Source organism: Marmota monax, unplaced genomic scaffold, assembly GCF_021218885.2.
Source record: "Marmota monax isolate L192 unplaced genomic scaffold, Marmota_monax_Labrador192_F-V1.1 WCK01_AAM20220418_F8-fsc00065, whole genome shotgun sequence".
Taxonomy (NCBI): domain Eukaryota; kingdom Metazoa; phylum Chordata; class Mammalia; order Rodentia; family Sciuridae; genus Marmota; species Marmota monax.
This window is the reverse complement of record NW_026694038.1, coordinates 3,481,120-3,508,696: the sequence shown is the minus strand read 5'-3', so window position 1 is coordinate 3,508,696 and position 27,577 is coordinate 3,481,120. Positions and strand designations below refer to the sequence as shown.

Here is a 27,577-nt window from a genome sequence, read left to right as displayed (position 1 = left end):
CACACACACCAAAAAAAAAAAAATCTTTGGGGGATGTAACTCATTGGTAATACCAGTACCAAAATCATCTAAAATTTTAAAAAATTTTATCATCTAAAATTTTCTAAAACCAAAATCTTTTACTTTAATCAGTTTCTTCTCCTCTCTGTCAATAATATTTTAATTTTTGGGGGTTTCTAGCATTGATTTTTTTTTCTTTCTTTTCTTTTTTTTCCCCCCATAGCTTCCTTTTCTCACTTTGAGTCTACTCCTTCTGCATGACAACCCCATTCAGGAAGTTACCAGCCCCATGAATTTTTTCTTTCTCTATGTCTTACAATTCATTGTTCATTTCCCTTGTGCCATATTAGCATTACATCCTTGATCAATAAAAGTCCTCTGTCATTAGAAAAAGCCTTCTGCTTGATCTTAGCAATCTCCCTTCTTCTCCCAACATCTCCTGACAGATTATTAAAACAGTGCTTCAACTTGTCATTCCCTTTGCTAAAACTTTCATCATTTCTCCTGTGCTGACAGGAGAAAATTCAATCTCTTATCATAAGTTACAAAGCTCTTTATCATTGGCTTCAAACTACTTCTAACAAAAAATTATGCCCAACTAATATCAACCAGATCGACAATACCAACAACAAACAACTGTTCTTTTTATCTAAATCTCATTATATTTGTATTTCACTACTTTTTCATGTTTTTCCTCAATTTGGAAAGTAACCCCAGTCCTACCACTTATGTAAAACTGACCTTTCAATTAACATATTCTGAGAAGTCTACCTAGACTGTATTGAATCCATTTCCTCCCCCTAATTTAAACAGGATCTGTGCTAATTACCATGGATTTGGCAATACTACAACTTTTCTTTTTGTGTTCAGTGTTATGTGTTAAAGAGCCAGGTGTCTAAGTCAATTTTCTAAATTTAAAAACATGACTCAAACTTGTTTCAGAATCTCAACTCTGATAACTTTTTGAAGTTCCTATGTCTCAACTTTCTCATCTTTAAAATGACATGTAAAAATCAACGGGGAACACGTACATAGGTGCTAACCAAATATCTCTAAATGATGAATGCTCAATTCCTTTTTATTGTCACGTTCATTTTTTTACCTTTAATTAATTAATTAATTAATTAATTTATTTATTTATTTATATGTGGTGCTGAGGATCGAACACATAGCCTCCAACATGCTAGAGGAGCACTCTACCACTGAGCCACAACCGTAGCCCCATTTTTAATATTTTTATGCTAAATTTTCACTTTCTTCTCAAATGAAATTTGTTAACTTTCTGCAGATGCACAGAGCCCAACATCTAGCAAAGATAGAGAGTCAGAGATTTTACAACATATAGGCACAAGTCCCATGAAGTTCCTTGCCCCCAGCTACAGAGTTACAGAGCAGCCACCCTTCCACCAAGCCTGTTCTCACAGAGTCTACTTGAACCTGCAACTGCAGCTCAGTGGCTTTGTGCACCAGTAGGCCCCAGTTTATGCACATGGATTGTCTTCCACTTAGACATTTTCACACCAGATACAGCAGCAAACACCCATCAGAGTTATCACAAGTCCTCTGAGTGCCCAGGGCATTCTGTCAGGCCTTCAATAAACTTCCATCCTGCTTCAGCAGCAGCAGCACCAAGAAGTAGGACCATGTTGGCAGGAGTAACAACAGTGGAGTGGCTATAACAGAAGCAATAGAATAACAACAGCAGCAGCAACTGGTGGCTCTGCTCAGGTCCAGCCCTGATCCCAGAATCAGGGGATTTAGCAGATGCAGTGTCAGTAACAGCAATTCCAACAACAGCTCTCCAATACTCAGTAACAATCCAGTACCAACATATTTGTATGCTGCTGAGCCCCCGAAGGAACTGCTTGTGCACTGAATGCAGCTGCATGAAGCCTTTCCTTGTAATTCTCAATCATCTTTCCAGGCCAGCAGTAGCAGTGAGTGGGAACTTTAGCAGTTCTATTTTTATGAGATTTCAGCATTTCTATTATTATGAAACATTGTTTTGAATATTATTTCTAAAAAGACATCAGAGTTATTGTACCCAGTATACAGAACTTCTTTATTAAAAACAAACAAAAATAGCAAAAGAAATGCCAACAAAATAGTCATACCAACATATAACACAAATATTTAAATTTAAAAAATTTAAAAAAAAATTAGCAGTATTGATTGAATAGCTTTTGCATACAAAGCATGTTACCTTCAACACATGAGCTTTGGGGGGACATTCCAGATTAGAAACATAACACAAAATATAGCATTTAAAACATGAAAAGCTCATGCCTTGATTATGCACACAAATACTTACATATGCAATATATACTTAGTGCATAAATGTAAGCTTAATATTTCTAAAAATAAAGTTATGATATATCTTTAGCCACTAAAGGATACAGGAGCAAGACATTATGAGTGGGCATGTTTGCACACCTGCAGATCTAAGGGCTCTGTATGTGGCTGTGTGCCCCATGGAGTTAGAGAGGGAAGGATTCATGCGCAGTGAGTCAACTGTGTGGGCTAGCACTATTTAGACTTACTACTAAGCGCTTACAGAGGTAATACATGCCTAGGGTGTGAACTCACCTTGTCCTTCAACAGATAAAGGCATAACATTGCTATTCTGGATTTTCCTTTATCATCTTCCCAAAGAATGTCAATAGGAAATTAAAATATTAGTAATCCTTAACTTCTTTATTTCACCCCTACCCTCCTCATGCCCCATACCAACCACACATTTATTCAATAATCATTAAGTTGATTCCCAAGTTTATCTCTGGGATATCTGGGCAATCTGATTCTCTTCTTTATTCCCTTTGTGTCTCTCTTCTGATTAGACTGTGATAGACTTCAGCTTGTCTTCCCATGTCACAAAAGCCATCTACTCCCCCTTTCACACAGACTCCAAATTTATTTTTCAGACTCATTTTAGATGTTCAATGCATACTTGCAGAAAGAATAAAAAACTTGAATAAATTAAATGAATTATATTACCAGAAATATCTCTAGTTTATATGGACACTTTGTAAAAATTAGAAAAAAAAATCCCCTTCTTTAAAAAAGTAAATAAATACAAATAAACACACAAAAAATAATAAAATAAATTTAGAAAATCAATGTACAACATAATATTTTGCTGCTAGGCAGTGTTCCAGAGCCTGTAGGTCCACATGTGCCTGCACTTGACCACTTACAATGCCCTGCTCTCCCAAAATCACACAGGCCATGGAGAATGAGTGCACTCTGCCTGCGGTCCCTACTTGAACCATATCATCCTTGCAACATGCATAAAACCAAAGTGCCCTCAGGGATTCCTGGAGCACAATAGGGACAGGGAATAGCTGGGTTATTTTGATTTTGCCAATGAATCAATGGGTCCATGTTCTGAGCAGGTGCCTACAGACAAACATCCACAGAATTCTGAGGTCCTTATGCAGAGTCTGACCTGCACATCTGTCCCTAGACCAGGTTTTTAAGCTAACTGTCTATTTCTCTCCATCCAATGTCAGGATGACATCTAAATACTTTACAGCATCACTTGACAATTTGGTCCCTGAATACCGATAATACAATATGAGAAATAACAAAAGACATAAAACTACTTTACCAAAAATAGAGTGGTTGTGTAAAGACATGGGGGGGTAGAGAAAGCTTCAGGAAAAAAGGGGCCAGGCAGGCTGAAAAAAGGAAGGTAGACAGTGAGAGTAAAGGATGCTGAGCTCACCAATCAGAGAAAAATGCAGGGAAACGGGAAACTGGATTTATAGAATGAGATTATTTTCATTGAATAATTAGATGAAGGGAAAAGTAAAGGAAATGAATTGTGAAAAGTTGTCTAAATCCAAAGCTGTGAGTTCTAGTTTAATATTGTTGACTGTCATCTTGTAGGTGACAATGATTCTTAAGTGTTTCATGCAAGAGGAAAGAGGGGACCAAGAGTTGTACTCTGTAGATCAGGAGCAGAGCATTTGCCTAGCATGTGTGAAGCCCGGGTTCAATCCTCAGTACAACAGGGAGAAAAAAATTACGTTTCAGAGTTGCATCCTAGGAATATTTATCTAGTAGTGCTAAGTAACATGAATAGAACTATCCAAGAAGGGGTGCAATTTTTTTATACACCACATGTTTCTGCCCCTCAGTTTTCCTCAGGGGCATATTGTAAATCAGACAATAGCACCATCCCTTTATCCATCTACATAAATGAAGCAAATTATTTACCAATTTTTGGTATTTCTTTTTATGAACAAACTGTCTAAGGCATTACCTCACTTATGTCATTTACATTAGGTTTAAAGAAATTATTGTGTAATTTTTTTCAACAAGGACTCTCATATAGTAATTTCTATTATTATTACCAACATCCACTAGCATTTTTCTTATTATTCTATCCCTAAAATAAAGCTTAGGTCTATCCTCTCCCCTATTCCTACTACCAGGGTCTCAGCTGCAGTTCTCATCACCTTTCAGAAGCACTAGTACACTAGCCTCCCTGCCAGTTCTCTCAGGTCTGAACTTGAACTTTCAGTCCATCTTCCACACAAGAGTCTGAGGCCAAGATTGTGGTGGCATCCTCAATTTCTCTTTATCTTTCTCACTCCATGCCCTATGTGCAAAAGACTTCTTCTGATCCTATTTTCAAAGAACTTCTGGAATGGAATTCTCTCTCACCAGCTCCACCATCTGGTGATGGTCTGGGCCAGAACTACCTCCTCTCAGGAGAATTCCTTTGTAAGTTCCCAACTGACCTCCCTGCTTCAATCTTGGCTCCCATGCTCTATTTTCAACACATCATCCGGAAGAATCTTTTCAGAACATAAGTGGGATGATACTGTTATTTAGCACAGGGCAAAAACTCTCCTTTTCACTCACAGAAAAGACTTCAGTTCTTTCAATAGCCAATAACATCCTGATCACCCCCCACACACACACACACACACACACACACAATTTATTTTTCTCTCTTCCTTGCCTGTGTTCCACAGTCATCCGATAGAACCAGGCCTTCTCTCCACATGTATGCTGTCTTGCTCTCTGCTGGGAATATACCCATGTATCTCTATTTTATTTTCACCTTAAATGTGAATTTCAAACACCTTTAAAATTTCGACCTCCCTCAGCCTATAACAACTGACCACCCTCACCCTGTTGCCCATATCATCTAATGTACTGTGATTTTTATAAACTTATATTTAATGCTTTACCTCTTCTGTCTAGAATGTAAGGCCTACAAAACAAAGATTTTTGTTTTGTTGTTTGTTTAATGATGTATTGTAAACCTCTACAGTATTCCCTGACACAGTAATAAGCACTTGCTAAGTTGGTACATTAAATTAGATTTATTCTGTAAAATAACTTCAATAGGATTGAGATAGATTCTCTAGGGCATAGTGAATTCCTATGATAATTCAATCCAAGTAGCTTATTCAAGTTAGACATGAATTTTGGTGGCACTAACCTTAAACAGATAATTGGGCTCTGTGACAGTAAAGTATTCCCATTTGTAAAATGTTATAATCCTGTTATCCAAAGAGAGCTAATGTTGTGAAGATGCTAAAAGCATTAATAGAATAAAATGATTACATTCATATTTATTCAAAACTATTAGGTGTCATACACTCTTTGGGAATCCAGCTATGGAAAGGGAATAAGACTGAAGATTCCTACTCATGAAAGCTGAAGTGAGGGAAAAGATAGGCAACAGACAATTAAAGGAGCATGATAATTTCAGGAGATATAATCACTGTCCCAACGGAGAAAGAGCAATTAAGTAGTGAAACTATCTAGATAGTGTGATCAGGAGAAGAAAATTGATGTAAATCCTGAATGAGGAGTAGATGTCACCAGTGCAAATATCTTGAAAGAATCACAGGAAGAAAGGATGGGAAGAACACAAAGTACCTGAGAGTAGCTTGATCTATTTGAAGTGCTAGGAGAATGCCTGTGGCAGAAGCAGGGGACATGAAATGGGGTCAAGGAGGTCGGCCTTGGCATCTCTTTACTTTTGGATGATTGTTTTTTGCATTTAGGAAAAATACCAAGAAACTCTACAAAACACTTTATTTGGACAACTATATAACTTTAATAACACACTTGTAGCCACGATGAAGCTTAGGCATAATTACTGTTTTCTAGTTAAGGCTTTTATTTTTGACATATGTCTTTCCTCACTTCTGAAATAAAATGGGCTCTCTCAATTTTTTTTTTCTTAAGCTAAATTTACTTTTCTGAGGCTTAAAAGTTCTCCTTTATTTGATATTTTTTGCCCAGATGTAGTAAGAAAGCCAATCCTTTACTGTATATAACTTTTTCTGAGGTTTCAAAAGAAGGCATTATTCTCTTACACCCTCAAGATTTATTTGTAAAACTTCAACAAGGAAGGAAGGGAAACCACAGAAAATTTTGAAGCTAGAGATGAAAAGTAAACACAGTAGACATGTTGAAGCATGGTTAGCAAAGATGAGGCAGACTGTAGAAAAAGAACTAAGAATTCTCTTCAGACCTAGAAAGTTGTTGAAGTTTAGAACCCACAAACTGATAAATCAAGGAGGGAATGTTTCAGTTACTGGAAAATAAATATATTCCAAGATAAAACAAAAATTGTGAATTGATTTGGTCATTGAATAATGGAGCCTTTTTACATTTTGTTCTTTTAAAATATTTCTTGAAATTTACCTCTTAAAACTACTTTAAGATATATTTTTATGGACTTTTATTTTCTAGAAACATTATATTGGGTTATAAAACACATTGTTATTAAAAAGTATACGATAAATGAGACTTTAAAATTAAAAAAATTTGTTAGCATCTAGGCATTTTAAATCTATAGTTAACCTTTCCAGTCTAATATTCTCATAAATATTTTTAGAACATATCTTTAAAAACTAGAATAGACAAACCAGATTATATCCAGAAAATATCTCAATAACTCAGATATTCATTGAAGTGTATATATCCATTATAAACTGGAATATAGAAAGACACACTAGATACATCTACACAGTAAACTTGGACAATTTAGATAGTCATCCTTGCTTCAAATAGTTTAAATGCATTTCTTTTCTACATGAAAATAAATTCTTAAGATTCCAGTAGATTTCTCTCTATTTTTCTTGAATTTCTCTGTCACACTAAAAATATCTAAACTCAGGTTTGATTTGTGAATAATACAAATTTTAATAGTAGTTAACTTCAGGGCTGAGGAACTAAGGGTAAAGGGCAGTTGGAGAATGGAGGGACTCTTGGACTTGACTCTTTGTACTCAGGATTGATTGACTTGATCCCTAAATATTATAAATATTATAAATATTATATTAATCTGCTATCTTTTTGAATACAGGTGAAAACTTTACCAAAAAAAAAAGGAAGAAAAAACTGAACCTGCACATAGTGTTTGTAGTAGCTTTATATATAATTGTCACAACATGTAAGAAATCAAGATTTCCTTCAGTATGTGAATGAAAAATTAAATTGTGATACATCCAGATAATGGAATGTTATTCAACCTTGAAAAAACAAAATGAGCTATGAAGCCATGTGGATAGGCAACATACTGTAAGGCTCCAACACTATGACATTGGGGAAAACACAAAATTATGGTGACTGTGAAAAGATTAGTTGCTTGGGTTTTAGGTGAGAGATAGAGACAAACAGGAGGAACAAGAAGATTTTTAGGGCAATGAAAATATTCTGATACTATAATGGCACATACATGTCTTTATATATTCATTCAAACCCTCATTTGTACAGTGCCAAGAGTGAATCCTCACATGAACTATGAACTTTGGGGGACAATGATATGTCATGCAGGTTCATCAGTTGTAACAAATGGACCATGTTGATGGCTGGAATGGCTGGGCCTGTGTGGGGAAAGGGGCATATGGGAAATCTCTAAACCTCTCTCTCAATTTTCCTGTGAACATAAAACTGCTCTTAAAAAAACAAAAAAAAAATTTAAAAAAAGAGCTTTAAAAGAAGTTTATATGATATAAAAAATCTTTTCATCTTTGAATATGAAATGTCATTTTTCAGATGTTAATTTAAAGAGATTTTTAAGAAAGCACTCTAGCTAGGGGGGAAATCAGAAGTTAAATTTTCTTAGAACAATATCTACAAAGACATGCATTTTTCTCAACCTACCCAATGATTAAATCCCCTAAGAAAAGAAACCTCTTTGCTGAGGTTAATTCTTTTTGGAATGTGTGGAAGTACATTATGAGGACTTCATGGTGATTTTGTGACAATAATGACAGGATAATTGAATGAAACTCAAGACTGCACCAATAAAAAACGCAGTAGATCTGGCCTCTGTACAAAAAAAGAAAAAAAAATGTCTCAGACATCCTCAACTAAAAAGTTTTTTTTTTTTTTTTAATGAAAATATGTAGTTAGAGTCTGACATACAACCATGACTGATAAGATAAACTGTAGACAGAAGGGGTTTTTGTTATTGTTGTTGTTGTTATTGTTTGTTAGTTTTGCTTTTTAGCTGTGGAGTAACCTTTTTAAGTTTCTCCAATTCATACTGAATTATCATGTCTCACATATGTTTACATGTTGAATTAAAAGAGGTTGATTAATGTTCTGTACTTACACTCTGCTAAATTTCTAATCTGACCAATCATTCTGAAGGACTTGTCATTCTCTAACAATTGAAAACTTTCCTTTATGTTTAGTCTTTCTCCACTTAAAAAAAAAAAAAAGAAAGAAGACTGAAAATTATTTAAGTTCTTGATGTTATTGCTGTACATAACATTTGATATCCTTTAATTAAATGTGGGTTAGCATTTGTGTTTCATGCCTTGCACAACTCCATCCCTATAATCATGAACCAACATTCATCCCAGATAACTCTTATCTTCGGAGTTTTATGGTATGGTGAACATGAGTAAATAGGATTAGGAACCCTTACAAAATGTGACAAAGCTCGTGAAGCTCTGCTTTTAACCAGGATGAGATCTCCTAACCTCTTTCTAGATCACGCAAGGTATCCAAAGCAAGTGCACATTTATTAGAATGCCTTGGTCAATGTGTATGCAAATGTCCAAACCCAGATTTCTCTTTCTTTGAAGGCAGACTTAATTTTTAAATTTTCCTCATAGAAGGGACATATTTCTTCCAATACTGTGTGTGGGAATGGTGTTTGGATAAGGTTTTAAGAAATTAGGTTCTAATAGAGAGGGAAAATAAACTTTATTGAATTGTGTTAAAATTGTTATTATTTATGAATATTACATAGAACACTGAAATATTAAAAATTTCCAAATATTCTTCCAAGAATATTTTCCAAGTCCAAACCATGAGGGGACAAATTCCCATGACTGACATGATATTATGGGTATTCAAAACTATGGAAGCATTTAAACTTGATAAGAATTACTTAAGAAAACTTTGCAGTAATTAATTTTTAATTAGAATTAAGAAACCAAAATGTGGTTACTCAACTTGAGCAGGCTTTATGTATTTTATATTTGTGCACATTCACTCATCCATTTTATTGAATAGCCCTAGCACTGAGAATATCATAAGACAGTCATGGTTCTGAAACAAACAAACAAAAAGCTTAGATTTTAGGACTTCAGTAGGACTAGATTTTAGGAGTGCAATAGGACTAGGCTAATGATACTGCTTTGAGCAAATTATTTTGCTTACATTTAGGTGATTCATTTCTAAGACTCTGGGATATCTTCTGCTCAGTAGTAAAGGGACATTCATGTGGAGAAAAAAATAGAGGAAGTTATGGGGAAATCCTGAATAGATGCTTTCTTTTAAATCCTATTGGGTTCATCTCCAAAAAGGTATCTGACAGCATCCAAAGGACGGCTCCTGACTCACTGAGCACCTTTCATAAGAAACTTACCTCCACTCTCCATGGAAGGAGTGGGAGGAATCCAAAACATTGGCAAGAGTATTACTCTGTATTTTTCCAGTAATATGGTGGTATATTTTTATGAAAATTTAAAAATCCTAACAAATCAGAATAGGAAATAATTTTTGTTTTTTAAAAACTCCAAATTATAGTAAATTTCTACCCATTACAGTTCAAGTTCACTGTTGAGCCACTGCCTAGAGAGTCAGAGTATTTCCTCTAAACTCTTGGACTGATGGAAGGACTCCAAAATGATGAGCAACTTGTTGCAGGTTTCATGGAAATGACTTTGGTTCAACTAGTTCAATATATTTTCCCACTTTAGTGGAAAACAGGAATTGAGACATATGCATGTTTTGTCAGTCTGGCTTACCGTAACCCTCTGAGAGGCATGTTGTGCTTTCCACATACAATCTATTTTCTTGAACAGGATTTTTATAGTATCAACTAAAGGAGATTAGAAATATTATATCAAATTCAGCAAGAACTACAAATTGAATAGATAAGAGTTTGCTTTCTCCTATCAATGAAGTTGGTGCCCAACATAAAATTGGGACAGAAAAGTTGATATATGTTCTGCAATTTACTTTTTAATGGTTATTTGTATTTCAGAACTTTGATCCTTTCATAAGCAGCTTTCATCTCAACATAGCTGAGATTCTTATCTAAATTCCAGAAAGCCCCTGGGAGAGTGAAGTTTAAAGAAAACCATTTTAAGGGAAACCACATCTTTTCTCTTAAAAGTAATCAGACTGCTTAGTGGTTTTCTATAAATAGCTCAATCAAAGTCGAACCCAGAGCCAGGTGCATGCCTGTAATCCCAGGGGAGGCTAAGGTAGGAGGGTGGCAAGATAGAGGCCAGCCTGAGCAATGTAGTGAGACCCTCACTAATTCAGTGAGCCCCTTTCTCAAAAGAAAAAAAAGAAAGAAAGAAAAAGGATTGGGGATGTAGCTCAATGGTAAAGTTACCCTGAGATCAATCCCCAGTACCAAAAAGGAAAAAAAAAAAAGAACTCATCTATTGGAGACATTTTTTTAGGCATAAATGTAAGATTAACTTCATTTTGTTTATTTATTTTTGTTTACTTGTTTATTTTCACTGTCTAAATGCCCCAAATATATTTCTCTTTCAAGGATTTCTGCTTTCTGTACATATGGATGTACCAAGAAGTAGAAGAGTCAAGAATATTGAAGCTAAAAATAATTGGTCCTTGATTAGTTCTCTGCAAATATATAGTTGGCAGTCCCTCAAATAGAGAAAAATAAATGTAAGCTGTTTTGCTATGTACTTCAATGCATCTTCTAATTAGATGTAATTAGTCAAAAAAATCAGGCATGTCTCCAACATGAATGAATAAAACAATTCATGAATTAAATGTATGTGGACCAATAGTAGGCAGCTGAAACTTATTTTAAAGCCCCCAATTAGTTATATATAATGCAAACTTCAAAACAGCAATATGGTAATTATACAACATATTACTCAACTGACACTAATTCTTTCATTTTTAGAAAAGCTTGTAGACAAGATCAGCCAAAAAGTAGGACAAAAGCTAGTACCATACATTTACACTGATTAACATAACTGGCTGGGAGAAACAAGACAGATTTGAAGTTCTTCAAGCAGAGGGGCAGGTCTCACATTTTAGGAAGGCTGGACTTATGCCTGCGGTTCTTCAGTTTTATTGAGATCCAGAGTTTCCTGAAATATACTGAGTGTTGTTTTCCCTATTCAGGAGAAAGGGACAGATTTAAGTGCACATAAAATACTTGACAGACCTTGTGAAGCTCAGATAATCTGGTTTAGGAAAAAAATTAATGAAATCAGAATCAGATGCACTTGGTACTTTCTGAGGCATGGTCTTTGAATCCGCATCTAAATACAATGTGAATTCCTAAAATCCTTAAAGTCATGCTATTCTCTGAATGAGTTATTTTCTGGTTTTGTATCAATGAAGAAAAGTAACATTATAAAAGAACTTTAAAGCTGGGATCAAGTCCTTTGGAAAGTAATCTGAAAGTACTGATCAATGACTTTTGAATGAGATAGTGTGCTTTGAGAAGTGTTTTAGAAAAATGATCTTAAATGCAGATTCATGATGATACAATACCAGCTAGCACATATTTCATATATGCTGAACTCTTTCTTTTCATGTCTTAAGTCACTTAGTCCTAATAGCAGATGTCTTACAGATACTAGCCACCATTTTAAGGGGAAAAAAAATCTCTGAGAATTACAGGTGTTCATAGCTAACAATAATAGTAAATGCCTCAACTGAGGTGTGAAGCTAGGTCTGCCTGCACTTTGATTCTGACTAGGGAACATTTCAGAGTATGATTTATGTAATAGAAAATCAGAGGAAGTCCAAACGTTCAATAAGAAGAAGAAGGAGAAAAAGAAGGAGGAGGAGGAGGAGGAAGAGAAGGACAAGGGGAAGAAGAAGTAGTTGAAATTGTTTGATACAACATATTTATACAGTGAAATGCAAGAAAGATTTAAAATGATTTAACCAGATATTTACACTATGGAAAGTTTTAGGATATAAAAAATTAAACATATGAACCCAAACTCAAAAATTTTTGTGCAATAAGAACATAATTTTATGAGAGTTTTATAAAATTTGTTAAGTATTAATACAAAATTATTTTTGCATTTTGACTCTTATCTTTTTCCAGTACACTATAGATTAAAAGCAATACCCTTCTAATAATAAGTATTAGCATTTTAATAAATTTGTAATTATTACTTATCTTAAAATTCTTCTCCTGTCAACAAGGATCCCTTACAATTCAGAATGAGAGAATCAAGTGCAGCAGGCCTATGAGAGAGCTGAACATGCCCCCTAGAGGCCACTGTATTTTCAAAGTTCTCAGTCTCATCTGTTTCTTAGGAGGGACTCTTATTGATTTGTCATCTGCTATTTGATGGTAGTGGGAGGGAACTGGGCGTTAGAATACTGGGATGAACTGGTCATGGCTTCTAAAGAGGGTTTGAGTTACTTGCCATACAACTGGTACTTTCCTTTGGAGAAATTTACGCTCAGTCTATTTTTATGTAGATAATTAGCAATAATTTAAAATTCTCTGAATCTCTGTTTTGCCTTCTTGTGTTTAAACTACATTTTTAATTTGGGAATTAAACCAAGTTGGTAATCATGATTGTTTCTGTGGAATCAATTGTTGATAAAAGGGTAGATTTTCTTTGTATCTTTGGATGTTCAAGGAACATGCGCTAATTTGTAATGAAATTATATGTATATGTTAAATAAATAGAGTAAAACCAAAACCCAATGATTGATAGAAAACCTTAGGAGTATACTTTTATAACATGATTGAAAATAAGTTAGGTTTGGTGAAGATGAAACAAGAAGGAAAAATTGTCATTGCTCTAACAAATAACTACATTCAAATATTGTATAATTGAAGATAGAAATGTATACTTTATGCTTCTGGGCATATGTTCATCATGGTTGTTAATTCCTATCCAATCTACTTCCCAGTGGTTCCTGGAAAACACTATTGCCTCTCCATCAGCGCGGTTATTACCCTTGTTGAGTTAAGAAAAGGTAACCTGGTTGCCTTTGGGCTTTGTAGAGTGCATGGGCATAAGGTGTTTAAATTGGAAAGAGTTTTTAAAATTTGAAGTTAATTATCAGTTCATAATGATAAGGTTTATTGTTTTGGCTTCCCTTTGGTATTAGAGGATCTACAATACTGGATCTATAATTCCACATAGCAATTAACTTCCGGCACCAAACAGGTGACATCTCCTTTAGACACAGCATGGATTCAGAGTTTTCCATGTCCTTAGCCCTGTTTCACTCATTTAAGTGAACTGTCCAACAATAGATATTGAATGTCATAAAAGTATATCTTTAAGATGATATGATGATGTCTCAATTGGCCTGGAGTTACTCTAAGCTGTCAATGCTATTTCTGTTAACCAAAGACAATCATGTTACTCTTAGGTTTCAATGAAGCACTTGCAAACCATCATTCATTCCTCGATGTTTTATTTTCTTCACATATTTTCTGTGTTATGGTTTGGATGTGAGGTGTCCCCCAAAAGCTCAGATGTGAGACAATGCAAGAAGGTTTGAAGGAAAAACCATTGGGTTATAGCCTTAGCCTAATAGTGAATTGATCCCTGGTGGGATTTAACTCAGTGGTGACTGGAGGCAGGTGGGCTGTGACTGGGGCATGGCTTTGGGGTATATATTTGTATCTGGCAAGTGGAGTCTCTCTCTCTCTCTGCTTCCTGATCATCATGCTAGTATTTCCGTCTGCCACACTCTCCTGCCAGGATGTCCTGCCTCACCTCAAGCCCAGAGGAATGAAGCCTGGGTGTCTTGCCTCACCTCAAGCCCAGAGGAATGAAGCCTGGGGTCTATGAATTGAGAACTCTGAAACTTTGAGCCTCTTTACAATTGTTCTGGTCAGATCTTTCAGTTGCAGCGGAAAAAAAAAAAACTGATTAAAATACCCTGTTTATCTAGATATTCTGTTTCTCTCATTGCTCTTTCTTAGGCTCCAAATACTCATCTCTTCTCATTCACTGAAGTTAAATGCTTACCAAGTACAAACTCTATGCCAGGCTCTGTGCCAGGTGCTGTGGATTATAGTTCATAGGTCAGAAGGAGGAGAGAAAATTAAACTATTAATTGCAACCTAATTGTAATTGTTGGTAATAGAGCACTTAGAAAAATCAACGAACTTTGCCTGCAGGGGGGTAAATAAAAAAGACTAATGAGGTTGATTATTCAGAAATGAATTGCTAGAACTAAGTTGGGATGTGTGCTGAAGATATTGAAAGCACTTGGAAGGGAATACAAAAGGAAAAAGAAAAATGGAGGCCAAACTCATGGACCAGCCATGTTTTATTTAGCACTGGAGAGGCACATCTTTGGGGGGAAAATGGCTGAACTGTGGGCCATCCAGAAGGTCTGGGTTTCATACACAGCCTCAGAAGAGCCAGGTCATGGGAGGAGTTACTTACTTTTGGTGGGCCCTTTTGGCAGGCCGGAGTTAGGGACTGGTCATAGGAACAGGAATGTAAGTTACTGTTTTCTGTATCCTTCAGGTATAATATTCATAATTGCAATTGACTTTTTCTTGAGTGATAACTAATCAGGTAAATATTAGCTATTGCTTTAAAGGAAACATTTTAAAGGGAAAAAAACATTGGATGTTTTTTCAAAATATTTAAAAATATATAAAACATAAGCATGTTAATATCATTGAAGCATAAATGTTGAAATTGGCAAAGATTCTTTGCTTGAACAAATTTTAGTTAGGATCCTGAACCTTCTCTTAGACCAATCTGTGCATTTTCTTGTAAAACCCACTTTGAATAAAACCCCTGCTAAGTTTATTTAGCAAAAACCCACTTCCTCTGATATCTGATCACCCTCCATCTCTGATAGGATTCCTCATCCTCCTGGTGATGTCTAGCTGCTGCAGCCAGTCTTCAGTAAGTATCCTGTTAGATCTGTTTAGCTGAAGTCCCCCAACCCCCAGGGTTTCCCATTTTTCCATCCTCTGATCCACACCCAGCTTCTTAGCTATAAAATCTTACCTTCCTAGGATATATTCAGAGTTGAGTTCAATCTTTCCCCAAATACAAAAATCCCATTATACTTTATAATTATTGTGATGGTCATGAATAAAGTTGTTTTTACAGTGCTTTATTTACTACCACTGAATAACATTTCCATTGCCAAATTATTAAAAAAAAAACCAACAATCTCTATTACTACATAGTTATTTATTTAAATATTGGATAAATATAACTTACCCATTAATTTTGGAAATGCAGAAATACTATAGTGAATGCATACAGTGCTTATATAAATAGAAGTTTCAAGGAATAAGAAAAATATGTATGTCTCATGCATCTAGAATCTTTAATCACTTCAGAGACAACAAAAGAAAGTTACTGGAAGAATAACGAGAATGAGTAAGTTCTTTAGCTCCATCTGCTGCTTTGTTGTATTATTGCATACTACTCTTTATAAATACTATGAATTTAATACAATTCCAGTCTTTGGAAGATGAAAGTAAATTTTACTAAATGTTTCATGCTAAGTTTAGTCGCAACAGAATTACATGAATATTCTCAAAAACCAAAGTTTAAGTCTAGATTTTTAAAAATAATTTTAAAACTTCAAACAAGAGAGTTGGAACTTGGCACTCTACTTATCAGAGCATCTTCAAATATAAAACCGTTTTATACATAATATTTTATATAATCCAGATTATGTGTAGTATATGATTTGTTTAAAAAAAATATTTATGAATTAAATTATAAATATTAGCAATATATGGGTAAAATATATATTTAATAAGTACACATTTATACAAATACATGCACATTTTCCCCCCTAAGTTAATATATAGTTTCCACTTTTTTCATTATATTTTATGTCATATTCTTAATGAGAAAATAGCTCAATGAATGAAGAAGGATTCTGGTATTAAAAGCTTTATACCATTTTTGAGAACCAACAATAGTCTAAGAGGTAAAATAGGGGAAAACATGCCATACAAAGAAAATCAATTACCCAGGACACAGAAAATAGGCATATGTAATATGATTTCAGCAAATGATTGACAGCCACCAAGGTATGTGTCTGTTCTAACTTAGGACAAAATGTAGAAAAGAAGTGATAGGGTATAACTGAAGAAGTCATACTTTCCTAACCTAGGAATTACTTCACTTTAATGTGGAATAAATATTACTCAAAGCTTTCAAGGAGGATGTGTTTGTGTGATGTTATTGGGAGTGGGATCTCTGAAGGCAGTGAGACCACTTTTTTAGGCTATTTAATGAATATAAGATGAAATTATAATATCTGAATGGGAGCACCACTTTGACAAGGGTCAGGACAAAGAAAACGCACAGGGTGTTGTGAATTTAAGGTGTTTCTACTTTGCTGTTTTTCAGTGACTTTTGGGGAAAGCACTTAAGTGTCCCAAGCTCAGTTTGTTACTTGTTTTCCCCTCATGTACCAGAGATGATCAGACTTTGATTGTCTATGTACTTGTGGAGAAAAATGAAGGAATATCTGTTTTGCACTGAATATTACATATGAATGAAGCATTACATCCTCCATGCTGGCAGACAACTTGATGGCAGAAAGAACTGGAAAGAATTGGAGCTGAGCAGACCTGAATTTGAATCCTAAATATAGCTCAGGCATGTTCCTCATTTCTCTAAGGGCCAGTTTCTTTTCCATGGGAGATTTAACTCTCTACCATGTCCCTTCACACCCCTCCTCCAATGCAGAGATCCTGACTCCCCCACTCACCCTGGATACTTGGCAGACAGCTCTGTGCTGCTGGTAGAGGATTAAGTTTACCCTCAGAGTGAGCCATCCATACACTCCCTTTGCTTGTGCCAATCATTTCTTCTCTTCCATACATTTGGTTCTTACCTAAATCCTATTTTTGGTAGGACAACACACCATGTTTCTCAAAACATGGATATATTATTTTTATAACTGACATAATTATTATCCAATAACAATTTTAACTTCCATATAAAAGTCAAATGCTTAACTGTTTTTAGTGTACAAATTTGACTTGGGGGTCTTCCTTTAAATTTGACATATTGACTAGGTCTTTTCCAAAGTAGTGTATAAGCATGTTTAAGTCTCTTATCTGCATATTTTTTTTAATCCAACACCAAGCATAGAGTCTCCTTAGAAACTGCTCATACCTCTAATGTTGGTCCCATCTCTTTGTTCCCAGTTTCAACTCAGCTTTCTAAAGCAACTCTCTTTTCTCAAATTCTTCATATTGCACTTCCATTTCTGTTTATCTTCTCCTACAATAACTTCTTTGGAATCTCACCAATGACTTTGCTATACTAATCCAATAGAAACTGTTCAGTCCTTGCCTTTTCAAATCTCCTTGCTTCTTTGAGACATGGTGACCCCTCACTCTTTAATTCATGAAATGACTGATGAAATGATTTATCAATGTCATCATGTGCTCAAGCTCCTTTCTCTTTCTATCTTTCCTGGCCAGGATGACAATGTCCACTCTCCCAGAAAATACAATCTCTTCCTATGGCTACAGCTGTCCTATTAGAGCCCTTCCATAAAATATTGTGTCAAGAAGAGGAAGGAAATTAACTTATAAATTAACATGCTTTTGCAAAAAGGATTGAGTATGACAAAAATAATGCTGTAGAAAAGTTCTAGAAAAATCATATGCATTATTTGTTTTAAATCAACAATACACACTATGATACACATGGAACAATCAAATAACTTTTTTTTACCATAGAACAGAGAAATGCAAGCTATTGCATATTGTGGAGATATATATATATATATATATATATATATATATATATATATATATATATATATATATAATTTTACAAACTCTGAGTGTGCTGGAAACAGTATAGATTCTGGAGATTGTGTATATTGTGATTCTGGGTATGATCTGTACTATGGTTCTTTGATTTATATAGCAAATACTCAAGCCACATAAAAAATCCACAGAAGTTTAAGATGAAGGACAAGGTCAAATGACACTTTTCATATATCAGAGAAATACTAGATAGAATCAAATTTTAATACAGTCCACACTGCTTCTGAATAAGATTAAGTTCAACTCCCAACTCTCAATCATTTGACACAGTCTCCTCTGAATGCTCAGGAGAATTTTTAAACAACAAATCTCATTCCAATGTTAGAATCACACTCAGTTGCTGAATCTGCATCTACATAACTGACCACTGTCTTTGGAAGAAGTCCTGGCCTTTTTTTTTGTACATCTTTCCCATGTGTAAAAGTATGGTTGTCATCACAGCGCTTGTTACTATATTCCCTAAAAGCTAATGTTAATGTCTCCCTTATGCAAGATTTCCATAGTCATTAAATGATACCTCCAAAGACTGCCACAATATCTAGTCTGAGGAGATCAGATCACTTTGTCTTTACTGTTAACTAAATATGATTAACTACCCTTCTTGGGTTAATCAGCTTTATGGCACTGTGACAAAATACCCAAGATAATCACCTTACATGGAGGAAAGATTTATTTTGGTTCAGTTTCAGGCCATTTGGCCCCATTGCTTTGGGCTGGTAAGAAGACATGACATCATGGCAGGAAGCACATGGTAGAACTGAACTGCTCATCTCATGAAAGCTGGCAGGGGTGGCTCTCAATATCCTTTTCAAGGGCATGTCCCCAGTGACCTAACTTCCAACCATTATGTCCAAAACACTAAAGGTCTCACCACTTCCCAATAGCAGTTATCAGCTGGGGACCTCATGGGGTCAAGTCCTTCAACATATAAGCCTTCAAGGTACACTTTGGATCCAAATTATAACACTAACTTTTGTTTCTTCTCTTTTCTTATTAGCTAATATTATCTTATAAAAATGAGTAGTTACTTTAGGCACCAAAGCACTCAGAAGGTAGATATGTTTATACAGAGCTTACAAGTACTTAACACTGTAAAACTTTGAGATCAGGCAAAAAGTTTGCCAATTTTTGCTTTTAGCATATTTAAAACATCAGTGCTTTATTACAGTCTCTTGAATTAGCAACATCCGGATTCATTTCTGTTTTCTTATCTTGTGCACAAAGCTTAGTGGTAGGGGTGGTTGATGGTCCCACTTGTGCAACTTAAACATATCTGATCACGTCCCAGCTTTGATTTTTTTTTAACCAAGAAACTTCATCAAGAAGGATATAAAACTTTAAATGTACGGACAATGGTTTAAAAAAATTGAGACAAGAAACCTACAGTCCCTTGAAATGGAAAGTAAATGAAAAGTCTAGTTTATGGGGCATAGCTGTTCTCCCCTTCCTCTCACTTTATCCCTCACTATTCCCACACCTTTAAATACTCACCCTTTCTACTTCAGGAATAAGGCTGAGTATACTAGGGACCTTTGGGAAGGAGAAACTCTTAATCTTTTTAAATATTTCTATTGAATATATATACCTTAGTATATACATTACTTATTTCACCTAAGTGCATCAGAGAGTGGGTGCTAAGCACAGAGGGGGCCAAAGCACCAAGAACTACAAGGAGGAACATTAATGAAGAGGAAGGTTGGTGGGAGGGATGGTAAAATGGGTTCCTGGGCTTAGGTGTAGAAATACATTGGTAGGAGGAAATGGTGACCCTGGAAATAGGGACCACAGGAAAAAAGCACTTTCCCCATAGATCCCCTCATGTACTTTAGTCCCCAACAAATTAACATCTCCTGCAATTTGCGTGCTTCCAGTCTGAGAATGGCATCATCTCTGTGGCCATAGCCCTTGACAAGTGTGTGTTAAACCCCTTGGTCCACATGCCAGAGGAAAAAGACTGCATTTACATTCAACTATTGAGTTTGGGCAAGTTTCAGTGGAGCTACAATTTGTAGGTGAAGACTTTGAGGGTATTTCATGTATTATTGTTGTAGCTTCCAATATCAGACATATAATTGGAATCAATTGTATTATACACTTGTACTGTAAGTGCTTATAATGCTTAGTGTTAATTTTACCATTTAGATACTACAGCTTCACATAAAGGGAAGAACCCTCTCTCCTCCCGTGTTTAGTCTAGCAAAAAGAGTACAAGATCCAGGAGAAAAAAATGAAAGTACAGCAGTAGTAATGGTTTAGATGAAAATTGCTACTGCAACACTAGAAGAAGAGGCCTCCAGTACACGGTAGTATTTGCCTGAAACAAGTAAATTCCTTTTAAGAGGGAGGTGGGTTTTTTTCTACTGCATTTTGAAGGTTTGGAACCTCCAGGTCTGACCAACATCTCCAGTTTAAGGCAAGTCTAAAGTCAGACTATATGACTGTCAAGGAAAGGACCCAATGCATCTTGCTAATGAAACAGAAATGGTACTGCTCTGGTGTCATGTTGGGTTTACCTGAAGTGGTTAGTAATTGCCCTTTGTTAGAGAATATTTACTTCTCATTCTGCAGCTCAATGGAGTTCTAGGTTCCACACAGGTTCTTTTTTGTTGTTGTTGAAAATATATATATATATATATATATATATATATATATATATATATATATATATATATATATATATATCCCTTTGATTTTTAAAGGTGTCAAAACTACAGACTTCTTTAATGGTGTCAAAACTGAGATGCCACCTTCAACTTTGATGAATACTTTGCTAGTGAAAGGTTTAAACATGTCATTAATAAAACACCAGATGAAGTATCCCCCAGAATAGAAAAACTGAATAACTAGTACATAGACTGTGATGGAAAACATGAAATCCTGGTTTCACAGAGGGTTTACCAACTCACATTTAGAAGAGTTTCAGAAGAAACAAGCACCATTTGCGGGAGAAAACTGACCTTGGAAGCATCAGCTGCAGCCTCTGGAGCAGGTGAACAGTGAAGAGGAAGCTTCTCAGGAGCCAAAACCTGAGGGGCCTTGGGGGTAGGATTAGCTGTGCAAGCATTCAGGGTGGGGCAATGCCTCACTGGCTTGGTGGTGTATTCCTGGGATATCCTGGAACAGACTGCTCACTTCTCTCGTTTTCAGATTTCATGGTCTTTTCCTGCATACTTTATCATCTTAGGTAATACAACTTAGGTAATATCTTCATTTTTGCTCAAGAAATTGTAGCAACAGCATTTTAACATGGAACAATATGAGTTGAAAAACCTAAGTCAGGCTAAAGAACCCCTGAAACACATGTAACATTGTATTTGCAAATCTTTGTTTCACTTTCTTCTTCTGGGATTCTCAGAAACAGATTTACCAGAAAGCTAATGATGCTAAGCTTCATGGGCCCCCACATGACTCCACATCTTCTCATTTTGTACATGATTGTGACATCATATTTTTGCATATTTTTCTTAAAAAGGGATACTAAATGTATGTTTGAATCTTCCCAGAAGCTGGCATGCCCTTTGTTACCCATATTGCTTAGCTGTAATTCTGCTATAGCATCTAAGCTATAATACACATTTTCTTTTATAACATTTGACTATGAGTAGTGTCATAGTGTAGAGGGTCCCAGAATTAGAAAGTGAAACAAAGATTCAAGCATAAATTAAAAATACATTTTTTCTGTTCTGTTGAAGTCATGGGTGAAAACATGACTTGTAGAAACCAAGAGAATGTTAAATCGTTCTAAAAAACAAATAATGAATATGCTACAATGGTAACACAGAATATAGGGAAGGAGAAGAAACCATTGTCAGAATGAAAAATGGGAAGAGAAAGTTCTGTGAAGACACAAGAGTGAATGTGTTAGTCAGCTTTTTGTTAATGTGATCAAAATATCTGACAGGGCTGGGGTTGTGACTCAGTGGTAGAGCTCTTGCCTAGCATGTGTGAGGCACTGGGTTCAATTTTCAGCACTGCATAAAAATAAATAAAATAAACATCCATTGACAACTAAATTTTTTTAAAAATATTTGACAACAGAGGAAAGACTTATTTTGGCCTATGATTTTAGAGGTTTCAGACCATGGTTAACTGGTTCCAAGACAAACATGACAGAAGGGCATAGCAAGGGAAAGCTGCTCCTCTCATGGAAGTTGGGAAGCAGAGAAGTAGGAAAGGCCTGGACAAAGGTATGGTCCCAGAGGGCATGTTCCCAGTGACCTATCTGCCTCCATCTTGTACCACTTAATCCGTTAATCAATGAATTAATCTGCTGATAAGGTCAGAGCCCTCATGATCCAATCACTTCCCTAAAACCTACATATGAACACTGCTGATTAGAGGATAAGCCTTCAACACCTGAGCTTTTAGGAGACATTCTAGATCCAAACCATAACAGTAAGAGACACTGCTGCCCAAGTTCTCTAATCAAAGCCTGGGATATTTGACATTTTGTACATATACATCTACACCTCGTTGAAATTCTACTTCACACTTGCTCTTCAAATATCATGCAAAAACATTTGGTGAGGCTACAAAGCATGTAAGTATTTTTTGTGTCTGTGTTATACCTGGCCTTAACATGATGTTAAGGTGGCCTGGTTACAGTAGAAATTCAGTGTTTTTTTTTTTTTTTTCCGCTTAGCAATTTTCTGACTATGAGAAATAGAGTATGATTCTAAAAATTTAAGAATTAATCACTGAAATGGAAAATTTACTAAACTATTCATAAATGTGCAATTACACAGGCTTAAGGAACTTTCTCAGTGAAATGAAGGTTATAGCTATGATTGGAAAACTTGATGCAGGTGGCAGGCTGACTCCTAGAAAGGTCTCAGGAGAACCAGAAATAAAATTCACAGAAAAAAAAAATACTGTGAGGCATAGGAGAGGGCTTTCAGGTTGAATAATTCTAGGGATATGAGATTAAAGAAATATATATTTTCCCCATTGGGAATAGGTAGTCTGAGTAGGTTGATTTCACTCATTGAACCAAGGAACACAGCAAAGTAATTGAGAGCTTGAAATGTGGAGATTCAATTTATCTGAGTTTCAGTCTAAAATATTATGAATTTGATAAAGTTATTTGATCTCTCAGGGCTTTATATTCTTCTTTATCAAATAAAGATAACAAAATCACCTGCTTTGAAGCATTTTTTAAAGAATTGAGTAAGATAATGGCTATAAAACACTTAGAAAGGCAACCAACATTGACTTGTGGGTTATTATTCTTAGGCTTATAAAACAAAAACATCAGAGAGTTTCTTTGAAATTTTAAAACAAATAATAATTGTATTATTATCTATTTTATTTGCAAAAAGTTAACACATAGATGGAATATCTTTTCTTTATAAAATCTGAAAAAGGATAATACCTTAGGTAAGGGACTCTAGAAGAGGACAATGACTCAGGAGTACCTATCTTATTTTGGAGATAATGTCCACTAATAATGGGGAAGTGAGACAGGGAAAAAAGGCAGCCAGTGAAGGGCTTCCTGTCAGGGAAGTTACACATTAGTTAACTAGAGCTTTTCCTCTTAGGGAACTAGGAATTCAGCAAAACTTCAGCACCTCATAGAGGTTAAAGCAGCTGGCCAGGGTTGAGGAAGCTGGATTCCTCATTGCCTCTAGTCACAGGTTGAGAACAACTCTGAGGGGTACAGAATCCTGCTCTGCTGTGTGAGGAGCGCACTGGAGACAGCAGAACAGCTTCAGTAAACCCATGCAGGTGCTATCATGTGAAAGTTGGAACAGTGTACACAAAAGTGCTCTTAATTTTTTTCTGGACATTTGTTATGAAAATTCTGAATGCCGTTTTTCCAGATTTACCATTTTTTTCCTTGATTTGCCTCACTTTCCTCTCTTTCATACTTACCCTTCCCCCTCTGCACCCTCGCCAGTGAATTTTCAGACACTAGGGTTTCGATAAATTGATAATGTTGTTGCAGTTGTGGGGGCTCCATTCTACTCTACTTTAGTCTGTACCCTTCTCTTTTGATGAGTTCTCTCCTACAATTTTCTTGCTTTATTTATCACCTCTGAAATTCTCTCTCCCTCTAGCCTCTGGCAAGCACCATTCTACTCTAGTTCTGAGTTTGACTCAGATTCCACAAATAAGTGAGAGCATACCATATTTGGCTCTCTGTGTTACTTAACATAATGTTCTCTTGCTCCACACATCTCGTCACCAACGGCAAGAATTTCTTCATTTATAAGACTGAATAAGTGTGCATATATCCACATTTTTTATCCCTTCATCTGCTAGTGTACTTTTAAGTTGTTTCCATATCTTAGCTATTGTGAATAATGCTGAGAGCATGAGGGTACAAATGTCTCTTTGAGATCCTGATTTCAATTGCTTTTCATGTGTTTGTGGTCTGGTGTTTCAGAGATGTATACTTATCCTCAAATTCAGAAAAATGTACACAATAAGTATATGCAACTTTTTATATGTTAAGTCTATCTTAGTAGTTAAAATTTTTTATTGCTTTAAATATGCACAACTCTAACCTAGATTCTGGTTGACAATACAGAAATAAAGCATAGATTAACAGCAACAATAAATTGTCTCTATATCACAGGGCATCTCTTTAGTTCACTCTGTTGAGTCCTGGGCATCTCTTGAAGGTTTTTGTCTCTGGATGTACTCCAGAGTTTTCAATTTCTATCACTCCATGTAAGGTGAAACTGCCTTGAAAAAAATGCCTTGATTAATTCACTTATTTTTTCTTTTACAAAGATTTCCAAATAAGACAATCCATAAGAAAGTGTTTAATAGTTACTGAAATGGTTTAGTAAAATGATATCTGACATTAACTATAACAGTATGGAAAATCAGAGCTATATTTGTTTATTTTGACTTTATTTTTGCCATTCATTGAATTAGTCTAAAGTTAAACCTTAAAAGAATATTAGAATATGAATTTTAGTATATAGATGAATTTTAGAACATGATTCAAATATTGTTTTGCATATAGCTATGTAGTAAAATTATAACTGTTTTATGTAAAATATAAATATTATATAAAATATAACTATGTAGTAAAATTGGTGATGAAAAATTTTTGCCTTTGGGATGTTTCTTGGAAACAGACCTTATCACACTTATACATTGATCTTGAATTCAATATAAACTGCTTATAATGTCTGTATTTTTTATTCTTTTATATGCCAAGTGATAATTGGTTTCATTCCCAGAGCACATAAAAATTGATTCTGTTGTTGGAAGAAGATAATTAGTGAATATCCCAGGAGAGGGGGAAAAGACAAGAGGAAACACTTTAATGTTTAAAAGTTCACTTGGATGAAAAGGGAACCTGGTGAGCATTGACTATCAAAGGTGGATTTGTGAATAATGATGATTCCCACTGTAAATCTAAATCTATGATTGGGGTTTATATAGTCTCTAGCTCTTGAAATGCTGTTCCCACTGATCTGGATGAAATGTTCCTTACTATTCTTTCTGATTTGTGAAATCATTTCTATAGTCATCCATCAAAAAGATAATTTTTTAGTTTTGGATTTTAAAGCAGTAGTTTGAACCCTATGAAGTTGCCTTTAATTGATAAATCTGCCCTGCAAAAAGAGCAGTTTCATGTTTTGATGTAATGTTACATGTCCCTTTTACAAACTAGGGGGAATAAAAACATATAAAATATTTTTAGCAATTTTACCTTTGAGTTATAATCATTAAAAACATTTAAATAGATCTTTCATACTCCTTTTCATTTTATTTTTTTTAAATTTTTTTCTTTAATTTTTATTGTTGGTTGTTCAAAACATTACATAGTTCTTGACAAATCATATTTCACACTTTGATTCAAGTGGGTTATGAACTCCCATTTTTACCCCGTATACAGATTGCAGCATCACATTGGTTACACATCCACTGTTTTACATATTGCTATACTAGTGTCTGTTGTATTCTGCTGCCTTTCCTATCCTCTACTATCCCCCATCCCCTCCCCTCCCATCTTCTCTCTCTACCCCATCTACTGTAATTCATTTCTCCCCCTTGTTTTTTTTCCCCTTTCCCCTCACTACCTCTTGTATGTAATTTTGTATAACCATGAGGGTCTCCTTCCATTTCCATGCAATTTCCCTTCTCTTTCCTTTTCCCTCCCACCTCTCACCCCTGTTTAATGTTAATTTTCTTCTCATGCTCTTCGTCCCAACTCTGTTCTTAGTTACTCTCCTTATATCAAAGAAAACATTTGGCATTTGTTTTTTAGGGATTGGCTAGCTTCACTTAGCATAATCTGTTCTAATGCCATCCATTTCCCTGCAAATTCTATGATTTTGTCATTTTTTAATGCAGAGTAATACTCCATTGTGTATAACTGCCACATTTTTTTTTATCCATTCGTCTATTGAAGGGCATCTAGGTTGGCTCCACAGTCTTGCTATTGTGAAGTGTGCTCCTATGAACATTGATGTAGCAGTGTCCCTGTAGCATGCTCTTTTTAGGTCTTTAGGGAATAGACCGAGAAGGGGAATAGCTGGGTCAAATGGTGGTTCCATTCCCAGCTTTCCAAGAAATCTCCATACTGCTTTCCAAATTGGCTGCACCAATTTGCAGTCCCACCAGCAATGTACAAGTGTACCCTTTTCCCCACATCCTTGCCAGCACTTGTTGTTGTTTGACTTCATAATGGCTGCCAATCTTACTGGAGTGAGATGGTATCTTAGGGTGGTTTTGATTTGCATTTCTCTGACTGCTAGAGATGGTGAGCATTTTTTCATGTACTTATTGATTGATTGTATGTCCTCCTCTGAGAAGTGTCTGTTCAGGTCCTTGGCCCATTTGTTGATTGGGTTATTCGTTTTCTTGTCATTTTATAGAGGTCAAATCACATTTTGTGCTACTTAACATTATTAACTCTTTCAATTCCATAAGATTATTTTTAAGTACCTCTGGAGATACTGAATGCCTTGATATCCAGAATATTCCATTAATAGGTGTAATGTTGTATGCTTGGGTTGTTTCTATTTTTTTTTTTTTTTGGCATTATCAATAACACTCCTAGGACTCATTTTGCCAACAGTGCAAACAATTTGTTAATCCTTATACAGATTGTTGGTCAAATTGCTTTTCTATGAACTTTCACAAAAATTTTAAATTTATTTTATTGTACTCTTATATGAAATAAGTGATTTTAGAATTTTATTGATGCTAATATGCATTGTCATAATTTCTAATGAAGATAAATTTAAAAATATGCTTACACTTAGAACATTTGTTTGGGTTATGATTTTAAAGTATCCAAGTACTAGAATGGCATCTTATCCATTTATTTCTGTACTTTAAAATTATTTTAAAACAACTCATGTCATT

General features: G+C 35.2%; 1 protein-coding gene across 1 annotated transcript in view; it reads right to left on the bottom strand.

The window, feature by feature from the left end:
* Positions 1 to 1,552: 1,552 nt before the first annotated feature.
* Positions 1,553 to 27,577, bottom strand: part of LOC124106515 (protocadherin Fat 1-like) — a 149,747-nt gene continuing 123,722 nt past the window's right edge. The window contains exon 23 of the mRNA XM_046464165.1: positions 1,553 to 1,673. Coding sequence (XP_046320121.1) covers positions 1,553 to 1,673 — 121 coding nt within the window. The remainder of the gene's footprint in view (positions 1,674 to 27,577) is intronic.